At 41.6% G+C, this 16,380-nt stretch overlaps 1 protein-coding gene across 10 annotated transcripts in view; it reads right to left on the reverse strand.

The window, feature by feature from the left end:
- Positions 1-16,380, reverse strand: part of Nckap5 (NCK associated protein 5) — an 887,342-nt gene that overhangs the window by 64,966 nt on the left and 805,996 nt on the right. For all 10 annotated transcript variants that reach the window (XM_076941060.1, XM_076941057.1, XM_076941058.1 and 7 more), the window contains one exon: positions 1,784-2,098. In XM_076941060.1, the coding sequence (XP_076797175.1) occupies positions 1,784-2,098 (315 nt within the window). The remainder of the gene's footprint in view (positions 1-1,783; positions 2,099-16,380) is intronic.

Here is a 16,380-nt window from a genome sequence, read left to right on the forward strand (position 1 = left end):
GCAATTCAAAGCTTGTGGTTTCTATTCAATTTGTTATAATGACAGTGTTTAATCATGGAGTCTACTCGGCAGCCCGCTGCCGAATTGAGGTCACACATGCGACTATTCAGGCATAGAGCACATAATCTATAACTAAGATTTTGCCCCTGAAGCTCTGGAGGCTGTGCCATTAATTAACACTGCACTTATTTCAAAAATAATATGCATTACGGCCTTTAAAAATGTAACCTTGGCTTGGAAGGAGCGTGAGTCCCAATGAGGCCCCTTGGCCGTTGCTATTAATGTGTGAAGAGTTTAGTCACAGGAACAGTCTGATACGTCCATTCAAACCCGTTTCATTAATAGCATTCTCTTCTAATTTCTCAGAAACCCATAGCATAACCTCCATACACAGCTCATTTCTGATCTTCTAGCCATAAACAAAAGCATTTAGGTTCACAGACCTAAGTGTTGTGCTTACACACATACTGTCAGAGCCACAGAAGCCACACATGTTAGGAAGTATTGAGCATCATCCTGGTGTGCAATAAATATTTTTAATCGAGGGAACAATGAAAAAAAAAAAAACTACTTTGACCCTCAGCTTGGCCTTGTCTTTAATCACAAAAGCTTCTTTCCACTGACTGCAGGCAGGTCTCCATAGGAAGGCGAGCTACTTTCCACTGCAGTCAACACACAATCTGCTGCTGATCAATCAAGCTGCATCTTTATAGTTCAGCAGCATGTAAATGTACAGGAATGAAGGAGAAACACGTCAGGAGACTTACAGTTTCTGGGTAGAGGGCACACAGTTCAGGAACATCAATGGACTGGGGCTAAATTGTGGTTCTATATTCAATTTATCCATTTTAAAAAGATTTCTTTTGATTTTAATTATTCATATAGATGTGTCTCTGTGCAGGTATGCACACATGAGTGCAGTACCTGTAGGAGCCAGAAGAGGGCACTGGATCCCCTGGAGTTGTAGTTATGGACAGTTAAGCTGCCCAATGAAGGTTCTGGGAACTGAATTCAGGTCCTCTTCAAGACCACTATACTCTCTTAACTGCTGAGTCATCTCTCCATCCCTATATTCAATATATTTCATGTGGAGTTATTTTTTAGGGTAAAATCCCATGAACATACATTGCATGCTTTACTTCTTCATCAATTTATGCAGCCATCTATTGGTATGATGTTTCCTTCTATTAATGTTCAGTCTTTAACATAATATTAAAAGTTGATAGTGTCATTTTGTCAATTAGTGTTGTGTGTGTATGTTTTTGAGTATTACATGGTCATATTGGGGGGCTGTACATGTGCACATGTGTGTATGTATGCACACACACGTGTGTACTCTGTTATACAGAGAAGAGACAGAAACTCTGGCTATTACTCTTCAGGCACCTGGCAGAGGATCTCTCTCTATCTTGGACTTAGCTGATTTGTCCAGACTGGCTGGTCAGCAAGCCCTAGGGATTGGCCTTTTTATAATTCTGCACTGAGATTCCAGACATGATTTTTTTTTTAACATGGGTTCTAGGAACTGAACTAGAGTTCTAGTGTTTGTGAACTCAAGCACTTACACCCACTGTGCCATCTCCCCAGCCCCCAATAAGGTCTTGCAGAAGTTGTTTCACTGGTTGAGGGTGTGCAGAGGTTTACATGAATCTGCATTTCAGTAGGGACAGAGGTCACTGAGTGACTTGTCTTCTGCTGGGTAGTTTCATGGGTACATCTGCACACATGTTCTTATGAGTTGGGGGGGACACACAATCTCATAGAAAAGTCAATGGCACTTTACCTGAGGAGGTGGGCTTGGGAAGGTGACTCTGTGAGGCTCTCATCCCTCTGGCCATCATGCTGGGGTCAGATATGGAATGGACGATGGTGGACTCCGAGGAGCTCTGGCTGTCTGAGGAGGAAGGCACTTCACGGTCAAGGGTTTGGGCTCTGGCAGGGGATGCCACGGAAGGGGCTGGCTGGAGAGGCAGGAGGGGATCAGTGTCCTCTGGGGAGTCTTGCTGGCATATGTATCGTCCTATTGAGCGGTTTCCTGAGTCTGGGAGGGGGAAGGTTCCAATCCCGCTGTCCAGTGTTCTCATCTGGCAGTTCGATTCTGACAGAAAAACACAGAGGAAAATTAGAGACTTAGAGAAAGGCCAATCCCTGAGGCTTGTTGACAGAAGAAGGTAAGAAGATGTAGGAAGCTGTGGTCAGTGGTTATACGTTCGCCATTCCAAGATGGCGCTGGCCTCGTGTCTTCCCACTAGTAAACAATTAACTGCGCAGCTGCAAAGGCAGAAAGCCCGCCAAAGTCACTGGCCAATCCGGAGGCGTAATATTGGGTGGTGAGCGAACAGCCAATCAGAAGTGAATACGTCACTCTAGGGTATATTTAAACTAGGCCTCTTCCTGTCTTCAGCCCTTCTGTGTTTTCCACGATTGCTGATACAGAGTAAAGCCTCGTTTGCAGTAACTACCCGAATTCTGCCTCTCATATTTCTCTCCCACGGGTGAGGGGGGACACGGGAGGTGCGCGCAACAAGAAGATGGTTGTTATTGGATGTGATCTAGAGGGAACAAGGCACCATGAAGGAACTCTTTAGAATTTAGATAAAGGCCAGGGCAGGTGAGATGGCTCAGTGGGAAAAGGCCTTTACTTGTTTTGGAAGCTTGGTGACCTACATGTGCCCATGTGAAGGTGGAAGGAGAGAAAACAACTCTGCAGAGTTGTCCTCTGTCCTCCACATGCCCAGTAAGTCCGACATGGTCCTTCCCCCAACACTGTGTGGATATGCACACACAGTAGTAAAAGTGATAATTAATAATGACAATAATAATAATATAAAAGAAAAACAATACATTTGGAAACAGTGTATTAAATATCCAGCGAATTGCATGAAGATGAACTTTAATTTAACATGAAACTGTCTCCTCCACATAATGGTCCATGGTGAGTGGCCACAGTTGCATGCCCACACACACTAGATGGGTCTCCAGAGTGACGAGAAAAAAAAGAGGTGCCGTTAGAGACCGACGATTACTTCTGATTATCTTTATTTCAGTCTGGGACTCATACAGCTTCAATTAGGTGAAGTTTATTAACTGAAATAAAGTGAGTAATGAGCACACGTAACAGACTGGAGTGCTGTTCTGAAAAAGGGGACAGTGTGTCTCCTGCATGAATTATCACCCGGCAGCTGACTCAGTCCTCGGCCTCTAGACTAGACAGTGAAGACAGTTTATTCCAAATATACTTAGGGGTCAGAGCAGAAATAGCTATGCGATTTGTGTTTCCTAGACACCTTATTGAGAATGGGTAGGGCTACTCTGCCCTTATTACTTTATGCAGTGACAACACTCATCACAATCTACTGTGTTTGTGTGTTCATGTATGTTTGTGTGCATGTGTGTGTCTGTACTTGTGTATGTGTTAAGTCTAGAAGTCAGTTTCTGGTGTCTTCCTCAATTATGCATATACATTTATGATATATATGTTTACTATATATATATAATATATATTTATGTTTACCATGTATATGACACATCCATTACATTATAGCTTATCTTCAGAATAAGTTTATGTAGGAAATTTCTGACAAAATTTACTTTTTATTTAATTTCTAAGGTGGAAATGTGGTTTATGAAAGCTAATAAGATAGTCTTCAAAATATGATCATCACATAAGAGTTTCTGATCATATGATAAAATGAATGATAGAATGAACTGGTTTTGTTGTCAGCTTATGAGCCTCTCGTAAGTCTGGGAGTGGGTAGGAGGAGCAACTTAGCACTGCTTTGAACACAGTGTGGGATGGAATAACTATGACACAATCTTTGTGTTTACCAGCTGCCACATCTCCAGTGCTTTATGGAACAGTGCCTTTTAGCATGGCAGCCAACCGAGTAGGGTCTCTGCACAAGATGGGGCTCAAGCTGTAGGCTGCCACACATATTAAAATTTGGTCTTTAACCAATCTCTCAATTTAGACTGGCACTGTCATACTGCAGGATAGAAAAGAATGGAATAATAGATGGTACCATAGGTCAGCGTGCTGATTACGTTAGGACGGACCAGAGAGGCATCTGGAAGTGTGCTGATTTCATGTTAGGACAGACCAGAGAGGCAACTGGAAGTGTGCTGATTACGTTAGAACAGGCCAGAGAGGTATCTATAAATGTTGCATGCAATCTCATTTAGCTTTCAGTTAATACCCAAACTCCAATATGCCTGTCACCTCTTCTCCTCCTTAAACTTCTTCGTTGTAAGCAGTAACATACTGAGGACTTTTCAATACAGAGGTAAAACAAAAGGAAGATGATTTTGGAAGTTAGGAAGCTGTGGTTGTTTAAATGAGACATAGCCCCCATTGGCTCAAGCATTCCAACACTTGGTCTCAGTTGGTGGTGCCATTCTGGGGAGGTCGTAGAACCATTGGTAGGTGGAGCCTTGTTAGAAAAAGTACAACACCTGGGCTGGGCTTTGTGTGTAAGTAGTCTTGCCACACTCCCAGGCCACGCTCTCTGCTTCATACTCTTATGGTTGAGAAGTGAGCTCTCATCTTTCAGACCCTGCTGCTGTGCCTGCCACTTGCTACTATGTGTGCTTGCCAGGATGGACTTTCACCTCCCTGTAACTGTAAGCCCAAATAAACTCTTCCTCCTGTAAGTAGCCTTGGTCATAATAGTTTATCAAAGCAACAGAGAAGTATCTAATATAGAAACAGTGTCCCTGCATAAAAAGGGGCTCAGGCTTCACAGGCTGTACTGAATGGAGTGAAGCTCAGTCCCCATCTTCATATGGAGAACCATTGAGGAATAGATCTGAACTCAAACTTTGGGCCTCCACATGTTTATGCACATATGTGCACTTACACATACACGGGCAGATACAGACACAGCAAAGGAAGATAGATTATCAGCTTTGCCTTCAGAGATTTCCACCCCCTAAGTCTGGATGTTTGTGTTAGGTCTCTAAAAAGGCTTAGTGGCAGTTGCAGATGACAGGACTGAGGACAAATTTGGGGTACAAAATGAGTGAAGGAACTCTATGTCTGGTGCCATTGGACTGGAATTTTCTGACAATTGTCCCCTCCTTTCCTTCCCATTAGCACACAGTATTGTCAGACCACAAGCTGTAAACCACTCTTTGAATTCCTAAGTTCTCAGAGGGCTCTATATGCACAAACTCAGAACCTACTTGTTAATAACAACATTTTCTTTTTAATTGCTAAAGATCCCAGATGGCCAATGTGGAGGACATGAAGGTGTCCTGTGTAAGATCAGATGAAATGAGCTGTGGACAGGCAGGGGCCCGGGCAGATGCCAGAGTTTCACCCTCAAGCAAATTCCTTCAGAATCTGTCTACCTTGGGAAGCCAGGATTGTATTGAAAGTGCTGATGCATCTTTCCGTAGTTTCTTTAAAGCGCTATTAGTTTCCTGTAGTTCACAAAAGGATTGTAACTTTAAAAAGTGTTGGATACTCTACTTCTGAGGAAAGTTATTTTTTCCCCTCTCAGAGAATTGTAAGAACTCATAAAATAATTAAACGGCTGTTGGAAGAACAAAGTTCACAGGACCAAGCCTGCTTGGAATTTTCAATGAGTGGACTTGGTCTTGCCCTAGACAGATGTCAAGTTCATATCTGTATTTGTGAATGTGGGTGCCAAAGGTGCCTTGCTAATGAGTTGAAGGGTTGGGTCATTCAGTGTTCCAGCAGGCTTCAGTCTTCCTAGGTCACCAATTACATCTCTGGCCTTGGCTCACTTTCTCACCTATTCCCATCGCTCCATTTGTCTCCTATTGGTCTCTAAATGCAAACTCTTATACCTGCCACTGCTGACAACCTCCAGAAGTTTCACGGGATGATGTGGGGGCACGGAAGACTAGTCATTTCAAAGCTGAGATTAAAACAAAAACCAGATGACTCTTAGAAAAAAATTCCAGGTCTCAGGACACAGGCCACTTGATCACTCCTTATCCCAGAACATCAGGGATGCACTGTGGCTGGGTAGCGGCAGGACCAGAGAGATGCAAAGTAATGGATTCAGAATCTTCCTTTACTGACAGAGAGAACACAGTGGGGGTGTCTGATTTGCAAAGGGATGAATGTGCTTTCTTTTCTCAGAACAGGATTCAGGCTTTTCTGAAATGACCTCTCTAAAATGATTCAGCTTAAGAGTCTCCTCTGGCACAGACTTCAGGAGTGAAAGCAGTGACCTTATTGGATAGGTCAAGAGCAGCTCAGGGACAAGCAGGAAATGGAGGTCCTGTGTGGGATGATGGCAGGAAGGAAAGGTTTTGAGAAATGTTTCCTATGGGGCTTTTTAAACTATTAACTTCAGGTATTAGATATAAAATCCCCATTTATGTGCTGGGAGACACCTCATTTAGGAATGTCTACCAGGTAAGTACAGAGATCTGAATTTGGAAGAAAAAAAAATCTGGGTGTGGAGGCACAGAGCTGGAATGGTGGAGACAGTAGGACCCCTGGAGCTCCCTGGACAGTTAGACTAACTGGTGAGCTTCAGGCTCACTGAGGGAACTTATATAAAAATATAAGTCAGAAGGCAGTGGAGGAAAAGATCCATTGTCAGCCTGTGGTTTCCATGCACATAAGCACACATATTCCTACATGCACATGCTTATAAATCACAATGACATGTACACTCACCAATCCCCCTGAACACAGACATGCACGCACACACACACACATGCACGCACACATGCACACGCACACACACACACACACAGGCTCGCGCATGCATGTCCGCAACTGTGCAAGTACACACATGCATGAAGTAAACAAAGAAGCAAATAAATAAGGTGAATCTGAAGACTCAGAAGAATAAAACTGGAGACCATATAAATTGGGTTGGAAGGATTAGATTTGCAGACCTACTTGGTTTCTTGCTGATTTGGGGGGAAAAAATCAAGGAATGATTGACTTCCATCATCAGAGTTCATTTCTTTACTCAGTTCGGGGAAACTGCGGACAATGCAGCAGTGCTTAGTAAGTCTCCATTAGCAGCTGTGGGTAGGGACAGGTTTCTGCAGATACTTAACAACTATATACTTAGGCATCCAAAGCAAGCCAAGGCGTTGTCCTTGAAGCTGGTGTGACACTGTTTGTGGCTGTGAGGTACATTTTACTAAATAACCCATCTTTTTATTTTTTTAAAATATATTCTTTTTTAAAAACTGATTTATTTATTTATATTTTATGTGCAATGGTGTTTTTCCTGCATGCATGTCTGTCATATGTCATAGGATCCCCTAGAACGGGAGTTCCAGACAGTTGTGAGCTGCTATGTGGGTGCTGGAAATTGAACCCTGGTCCTTGCTCTTAACCACTGAACCAATCTTAACCAATTATCTTTGGTAAAATAAATCCTTGTGAATGAGTACATCAGAAGTATTAATTAGCAATTAGTGAATATAGAGCAGAATAGTGGTAGTTGGTTAAAAGCTGTATTGTGTATGAAAGCGAAGGAACCATTTTCTTAAGAGATCCACTTTGGAGCACTTAAGCAAAACACTTTGTTGTTTTGTTTTCATTAAAAACAACAATAGCAACAACAAAGAAATTGAGTATATGACATTGCTTTTAGTTAGGCCTGGGATGTTACAGGGAACAGTTGAAAATTAGCTCACATCATTTGTAGTCAGTGACCCATCACTGTGTCCTGAGACTTGTTCTGAGGCATTACATAGTTTGAATATCCCTTACCAAAATGGCTTCAGAGAGTTTTAAATATTCATATAACCTTCCAATTCTCTGAAGATTCAAAATCAGAAACACTCCAAAATCAGAAGATTTTTGTATGTTTATGTATGTATGCGTACTCTATGTGCATATGCTCTATGCAGACCTGTTCAATGTGTATGTGTTTGTGTGTGCAAGTTATTGTCAGAAACCAACCTTTCCGATTGCTCCTTCAGTGCCATCCGCCCTGATTTTGTTTAGGTGCTTTGGTTTGGCTTTGAGACAGGGTCTTTTACTAGTAGCCGGGCTGTTTGGCCAGAGAGCCCCAGGTATCCACCTATCACTATCTCTCCAGAGCTGGGATTAGAAGCTTGTGCCACCACGGTTGGCTTTTTGCTTTGCTTTGCTTTGCCTTTTTTACATCAGTTGTTAGAGATTGAACTTGAGTCCTTAAGATTACAAGATGAACACTTTCCAGCCTGAGCTGTCTCCCAAGTCTCTATGCCTACAACTTTTTGAGCATTATATCTGCATTTCCAAAACCTGAGAAGCACGTTGGATTTTGGATTATAGGTTAGGCAGACCCAGGCTATGACTGCTTCAGTGCAATGAACTAGTCCCTTGTGGGTTCAAATGAATTACATTACTACTCATTTTCTATCTTTAACACTCAAAGTTCCCCAGGAAAACAAAAACCGTGAAACCCAAGTCTCTCTGTGTTTCACTTTGAAAACTGCTGCTATATCTATAAAAACCTTTAGCAGAAAGCTAGGTGTGGTTGCATGGAGGTGGAGGAAGGACATCCCTGGAGTTTGCTGACCAAACAGCTTAGCACAACTGGTGAATTTCAAAACAGTTTGGGACCTTGTTCAAATAAACAAAGTATATAGCACTTGAGAATTAGCTAATCACACACACACACACACACACACACACACACACCCTTCAGCCAAACACAATGAAAATCCACCACAAGTCAACAGCCACCTTATTATTTTGCACAATTCCCTAATTTGTCTATAACCCAAGTGGTCATATACATGAGTCTTGGTAAGCATCATCTGCAGGTTTGTACACATCTTTAAGCAACATCGTGTGGTCCTGGCAATAAAACCTAAACCACAGACGGGAGCACAGATTTCTTTATTTGCACATCCCTCTCTTCATCTGTCTGGCTGAAATAAGCTTAAAAAAAAATTCAAACCAGTTGCCAAAACCCTATCCATTAAACATAGGTTATTTTTTTTAAGTTTTTTCAGGCAGTACAAAAAAAAATTTTAATTAAAGTGGTGATTCACCGCCAACCATTTGGTAACTTTTGACTGTGGCATGAAGACGACCTTCTAGAAGGTTAAATTCAGCGTGATGGCTTGGGGTGCCCGAAAATCCTCTTCAATCTCTAAGTTCAAGCCGAGTTTAAGCCTTCAGAGGCTTGAAGAACGTACAGGAGAATGTGAATTTGTTTTCCGATCCCTTGAGCTTTCTTTGGCATGAAAAACACCAGATGTTGGGAATTTGGTTTGCTATCATATAGGGAGTGGGTATAGCAAAATAGTAGAACCATTAAGAGCAAATAAAACATTGAAAAGAAAGGCCAGTAAGATCACTCATTAAGCAAAAATGATGCAAGCCTGATCACCTGAATTCGATCCATGCAACATGCAAAAAGCCCTATACAACAGCAGCACATATCTGTAAGACAGTGCTCCTACTGTGAGATGGGAAATGACAGGCAAATTCCTCAGACGTCTGCGGATCTACCCTGGAGTACACAGGCAACAGGAATAACGGGGGAGACATTGCCTTGACAAGGTCGTGGGAGAGAACTGACTCCCCTAAGTTATCCTCTGATCTCAAAATTCGTACTGTACCATGAATGTGCTAACACACACACACACACACACACACACACACACACAACACACACACACACACACACACACACAACTTATATTAAAATGTTAAAGGCAAAAGATGGATCATGAAAGCCCTTTGTAAGGAAAAAGGGGAAGTCATTTTGAACAAGTATACAAAAGGACCACCCGAGGCTGGGTCAGTACCCTTCAGAATCAATATTTGGGGCAGGGGAATCACAAAGGATTGTAGTAGGATGTCACTGAAGGATATAAACTAGAAAAGGTTCTAAATGTCCTGTAGACCTTACTCTTTGCATTTATATATACAATGAATCCTCTTAAGGCATGATCCTTCCTGCTATTGATGGATGGCTTCTGACATTGTTCTGTGAATGGCTATTCTGGAGTTTTCTATATAACTCTTTGAATCTTTTTTGATTTTGCTATTTCTTTTGTGTGTGTATGTATTTGTGTGAGGGTGTTTGTGTATCTCTGTGTATGTACATGTGGGCAAAGTGGGAAAAATTAACACTGTGTGTCTTTCTCATTCTCTCTCCATTTTAGTTTTTGAGACAGGGTCTCTTACTGAACCTTATAGTGTTCCAATTTGTTTAGGCTGGCAAGGTACAAAAGCCTTTCTGTCCTTGTCCCTCAAACAATGGGATTATAGGAATATGCTGAGGTGGCTATCATCTACATGAGTGATGACTATCAAACTTATATTCCCATGCATGCTAAGATAACACTTTATCAACTAAGCTATTATAGCCTTTGAATATTTCTTGATCTCAGAAAATTAAAGATTGATGTCTACTCTATCACCCCCCTCAAAATTCTGAGTTTAGGGCCTGACCCCTTCATATCTTGCTACAGTAGTGTGCCTGTCTTAGAAAACAGTGCTTAGACTTCTATGCAATATTCACAATGATAGTCACGAGTAGGCTAATGAACAGGCTTTTATTGGTTCTCCATCAATGACCTAGGAATGGATATGGATCACAGATGCCCAGATCAATTCTTTAGTTAACTGTCAATTACAGCACACAGTCCTCACATGTGAGAGAATGTGATACAGCTTTCTCAGCTCTCTATGAAGCAATGGGTACCCCTTCCATTTTCCAACTCAGAGCTAAAGTCTTGGTCTTCTTAGCATGGCATTTTCTTAACAGAAGAAAACATCAACCTTAAATTTAAAAAAAGTTTTAAAACATGTGCATTTGTGTGGGGTTTCTTGTTTGTACTGCATGTGCAAGACTAACTGGCCTAGGACCTTTTGGGAATTCAATCTTCAAAGATCTTCAATCTTGCTGTAGATGAGGTGGTATTCCAGACATTTGTTACCCTGTTTGGCTTTTATCTGGGATCTGGGGAGTTGACCTCAGGTCCTTCTGCTTGTGCAGCAAGTGCTTTTCCTATTGAACCATCTCCCCAGTGCTCAATAAAATTAATTTTATCAGCAGAACTTTCTAAAGTATCATACAAATGTGGACCCACAATGGTTTGTTCCAGCCCTGCCTCTTGTTCATCATTCTTTCTAATCATAGAAAAGCCAATTTATCTCCCCTCTTTTCCTGGTATTCTTATCTCTTCTTAGTTCATTCCCTCACAACCTGATTATAATAGAGCTGCATCTGTGCATCCTTTAATCCACTTTCAAACTGGTACTTATGTAAAGGCATTTTAAAGATCTAGATGGATGATGTTTACTGATTCTACATAGTGAACACACTTATTACATTCCCGGATGAGTAAGTTATGGTTTCCCCTTGGAGAATGTACAACATTGCTGCCCTAAAAGGTTATCCTTGTCGCCATTCAATTGCTGTTCTCTATTCCCCCTTCTCCCTCCTTCCTCCCCCGCCTTCAGCCACTCTAGCTGTCTTGACAAAACAAAGTGAAAACTGAACAGTTATCTGGTTGGATCTGATGGACACTGATAGCTATTATGGGTATTTCTCCCTCTCTAAATCTCTTCTACCCCATATCAAGCTTGATACATCCTATAGACACTTGCCTCTACTCCCCACCTCACCTGCCCGGATAGCATCTGCTCTGATAAGGCACATGAGAGAAGTGAGGAAAGAAAATAAATTAGGGGTGGAATGCTGTGGGAAAGGATTCTAAGGAGCTTTATTTGGCAAGAAGCATACAAATCAAGATTCATGCAAAGAGTTAGACCTGTCAACTTAGCAACTAATAAAATGTTTACTGAGGATCTCTCTCTCTCTCTCTCTCCTCTCTCTCTCTCTCTGTCACACACACACACATACTAATACTCAAGCCCATACATACATACACTTATACATTTATATGGATATACATATATACCCATGCATATATACATGCACATAATACAGACACCCATATACGTACATCCATATATGAATACAATGGTTGCATTCACATACCCCCCCACATGTGTGCTGTACACATGCGCACACATGCGCGCACAAACACACACACACACACACACACACACACACACACACAGACACACGCCATGCTCTCTTTATAAATTGGATAGCAGGCTGCACAGAACTTGATCTCTGAATCAAAGTGAGGCTGAGCTTATAATTTCTTCAGACAATTGCCTGGATTTGGTTTCTGAACTTCGAGAGAGAATTCCTATTGAGCCTGGAGGTCTTGTTGGATTGAAGAGATAATGCAGACATTAAGGGAGAAGGGACCTGGCAGCTAGGATTGGCAGGGCAGTGCACTGGAGAGAAAAGCTGGTATCAGAGCTCTCCGTACAGTCTTGTCCGAGTACAGCACATGTGTGAGGTGAGGCTCAGATCACACAGGCAATTACTATGAAGCACTAGGTTGCATAATTCCTGGAGCTCACACAAGACAGAAAATAATAAGACATTTCAACCATAGGAAGAGGTGAGTCCTTTCAATATGAGGAACACAGAATTTGAAGAGAGTTCAAACCTCAGGAGTGAAATTAAATCATACTCAGAATAAAAGCTCCCTACACCTGTCACAGCAGACCGTGGATGCAAGCCTGGAAAAAGAAAACCTCTGCGCTAATACCCAAAGCGTGTTCCAGAACAATGTCCAGTGGTGTACAGAAAGACAACAAGGTATAATTCACATTCTCTTGTAACCGACTAAAAATCATCAGGCATAAAGAAGAGCAGATGATTGGGAGTCATACCCAGGGCAGAATTAAACCAGAAGAAAGGGAAAAGTAAGAGAGATAATGAAGTTAATAATGAGAACCTGAAATCGTTATTGGCAACACTATAAAAATATAAGGAGATATCAAGTAAAAGTCATACACAATCAGGATGGATCAAAATTGTCAAGACAACCACATGGAAATCATCACCACACGAAGCCGCATGCAAATGAGAACTACATTGCATGGGATTAGTAACAGAGAGGCCAGGTACAGCAGAGTCAGCAGTGAGTGTGAAGACAAAATAAGTGGCTCAAAATAAAAGACAGGAACAAAGGCAGGGACAAAACTGCAAACAACAGCTGAGTGTTGGTGACCTGGGAGTCTATACTAAGTAGGTGAATAGGCTCTCCTAAAGCTATGGAAGCAAAGAAAACAGAGAAAAGAAGTGTAAAATAACCATAAATGTAACTAAATTTAATAAATAACCATAAAATCCAACATCCAAGAAACTCAATTAATCCTAGCCAGACCAAAATGGAGAAAACTCACACAAGACACACATCAAATCAAATGCTTGAAAATCTTTGGTAAAATCTTGAGAGAACCTGACAGGACACTTTCCAGGGGACCCAAGATGGACAGCAGACTGCATGTTAGAAACCATGAAAGCCAGGAGGCGGTGACCCACTGTCCTTAGACTCCCGAGAGGAACACAAATAGCCTGGTGATGCTGTAAACGTTAATTTCCACGTTAACCACTTGCCCCACAAATGTGAGGGCCAGAGTTTGCACTCCCAGAAATTATGAGAATACAGGGTAGGGGTGGTAGGCTGCTTGTAATTCCTGCCTTGCAAGGGGAAGACATATAATCCACAGAAAAGTTTGTCTGGTGAAGAGTAGCCATAAATTGGTGAGCTCTAGATGTGACTGAAAGACATTGCTTGGAATAACCAAGGGGAATTCTTCACATCAAGATCAACCTTGGACCTAAACACACACCATACATACACACACACACACACACACACACACACACACACACACACACAAAGAGGCACACAAGCAGACACATACATGTAAGCACATACACCCTACATATGTGCCTACACACAGATTGGCCTTGAATTCACAGAGATCTGCCTCTGCCTGCCTCTGCCTCCAAGTGTTGGGATTAATGTTGCATGCTACCACCCCTGGTTTGTATACTATCTATCAAAAAAAATCCATTTTAAGCTAGAAATAGTGACACATGCTAATAATGCCAGGGCTTGAAGTTCAAGGCGGCTAGCCTGTCTATACAGTGAGTACTGAGCTATGTAGTGCCTGTTTTTAAAAACACAAAAATGAATGATTGATTGAATAAATACATCAATAAACCTAAAAACTAAACAGGAAAGACTAAGAGAAGTCCAATTTACATATAACAGATACATGCGAAGTAAAATAACAGTAACATGTAAGAATTAGTCAGAAGAAAGCTGGAGGTACCACACTAACGTCAGAACATGTAAGCTTCCCAAAGAAATGCTTCCGGGGATGAAGACCACATGTTATAAGGATATTATTTCTCACTTGAGTAGACCTGTTTATCCTAGGAATGTTGACAGCCTAGAACTCTAAAATGTATGACGCAACATTGTTGAGCCACTGACATGAGCTAACCCTGAAACAAGGAGAAGACTGCTCTGAGGTGTAGAATGGATGGAGACATGAACGAGGGATGGGTGAGCAGAACAGGAAGCAGCATTTGAATTCCATTTTACCAGGGGCATTATCTATGCTCTTTTCACATAGAGATTCATTAAGGTAGGTCATGTTCACTGTTATAAAAGATGCTTCAGCAAACTAAAGGTTTGTCGAAACCGTATAAACTATATTTTATGAAAACTGTAGAAGTAAGAGAAAGAGGAACAGAAGATACATAGAGAAAAGTCTAAATTCTTTGAAATGAAACAGAACGCGACTATACGTTCTGCAATTTAAAGGTAAAATGAGGAAACAGACTCGAATGAACATGAAAACACAACAGGACACAACAAAAGTGATAAAGAAGCTCAAATATTGTGTCATAACAACGTAGGAAGATTAAGAACACAGGCGACACAAAAAATGTAAACGAGTTTAGAATTTGTCAAGATATACACTTTAATTTTGTTATTTAACAATTTCATATATGGAATATATATTGATTACTAGCCTTACCCTAAATTAATAAATTTAAAAATAATTTGGGGATGAAGAGATGGCCCTGCAGAATTTGCTGTTTCTGTGGAGGGCCTGGGCTCAGTTGCCAGCACCACTTCAGGCAGCTGAGAATCATCTGCGAGTGTAGTTCTAAGGGATCCAACAGTCTGGCCTCTGTGAACACACACACGCACATACTCCCAAGCAGACACATATGCGCACACGTAATTCCTTTAAGTGATCCCAATAACCTCACAGGTCATTAAGCTAGGGCAATGGCGACCTGCTTCTTTGGCTGATCCTTGGTATTCTTTCTGTGGGGAATGTACCTTTCTTCATGGCTCCCTGGGAAAGGTCACACAACAGAGTGTTAAACGGTAGGTAGTGCTGCTTTTCTCTTTTGCAGATATATCAAAAACAAACAACAACAACAACAAAAAAACAAAAAACAAACTTGTTAAGGGCAGGTGCTATGAGGCCCCTCCCTGACTCATTCCAACATTGTTGTCTAAATTGGGGAAGTATGTGACTCAAACTATAGAGCTGGAGGAACAGATTCCCTGAATTAATAAGTGCTGCACTCCTAAGGTATAGCAGATTCAAGCTCAGTTCTGTTTCTAGCACGTTATTTTGATTCCTTAAAATGCCTGGGGTGGCATATGGAAGATACGAAGATACGAAGGCTCAGAAATTAGTTCAGCACCTTGGATTCTGCCCTTGAAGTTTCAACTTACTTTTCTTTCTTTCCTTTTTTCCCCCCTTTTTTGGCTTTCTTCTTTGTTTAGGAAAAATAAACCAGATTTGACAGAAAATGTGATGAGAAACTGCACCATTTTGATCCAAGGATAATATTTAAGAAATTGAAAGATGTTATCAAGAATATGTGTTGATAGCATCCTCAGCTATTTTCATAACATGGCCTTCCAAGAGGGTGACAGTGATGTCACTGCATGTTGAATAATACAGAATGTGCAACTGCTTCTTGAGAAACTACCGCACGGGGACAAGACACGAAAGATGTGTACAAGATATCACCAGTTCCTTCACATCAGAGAGCAGCAGTTTGGCATGAGGAGAGGCTTGCTACATCAAGAAGGAGGGTTAAGAAAAGGGGAAATAATAGATGGTTGTGAGTTGTTAGTGAAATGGGGATTGCTGACACACTTGAGACGTCAGCTGGAGGTACTGTTTGGGAAGGTTGGGAGCCTTTAAGAGGGAGATGTCTTAGTGAGACAATGGTAAGCTTTGAGTTTTGATAGCCTGCCCCACTTCCTGTTGCCCATCTGCTTCCTAAATGTGGATGCAATGTGACCAGACAAGTTTCTGCTCCTGTCACCATGCAGTCCCTGCCTGTGTTGTATCTTCCCCATCAAGAATGACTGTATTCCTCCAGAGGTATGAATCAGAAGGTCTTCTCATTGAGAGCTGCTGTTTTGTTAAGGAATTTTTATCACAGCAATAGAGTCACTAAGACAAAGAAGATCCATGAGAGTGAGGAGGAGGAAGGGAAGGGGGAAGAAGAGGAA

This window comes from Arvicanthis niloticus, chromosome 10, assembly GCF_011762505.2.
Source record: "Arvicanthis niloticus isolate mArvNil1 chromosome 10, mArvNil1.pat.X, whole genome shotgun sequence".
In the NCBI taxonomy this organism is placed as follows: domain Eukaryota; kingdom Metazoa; phylum Chordata; class Mammalia; order Rodentia; family Muridae; genus Arvicanthis; species Arvicanthis niloticus.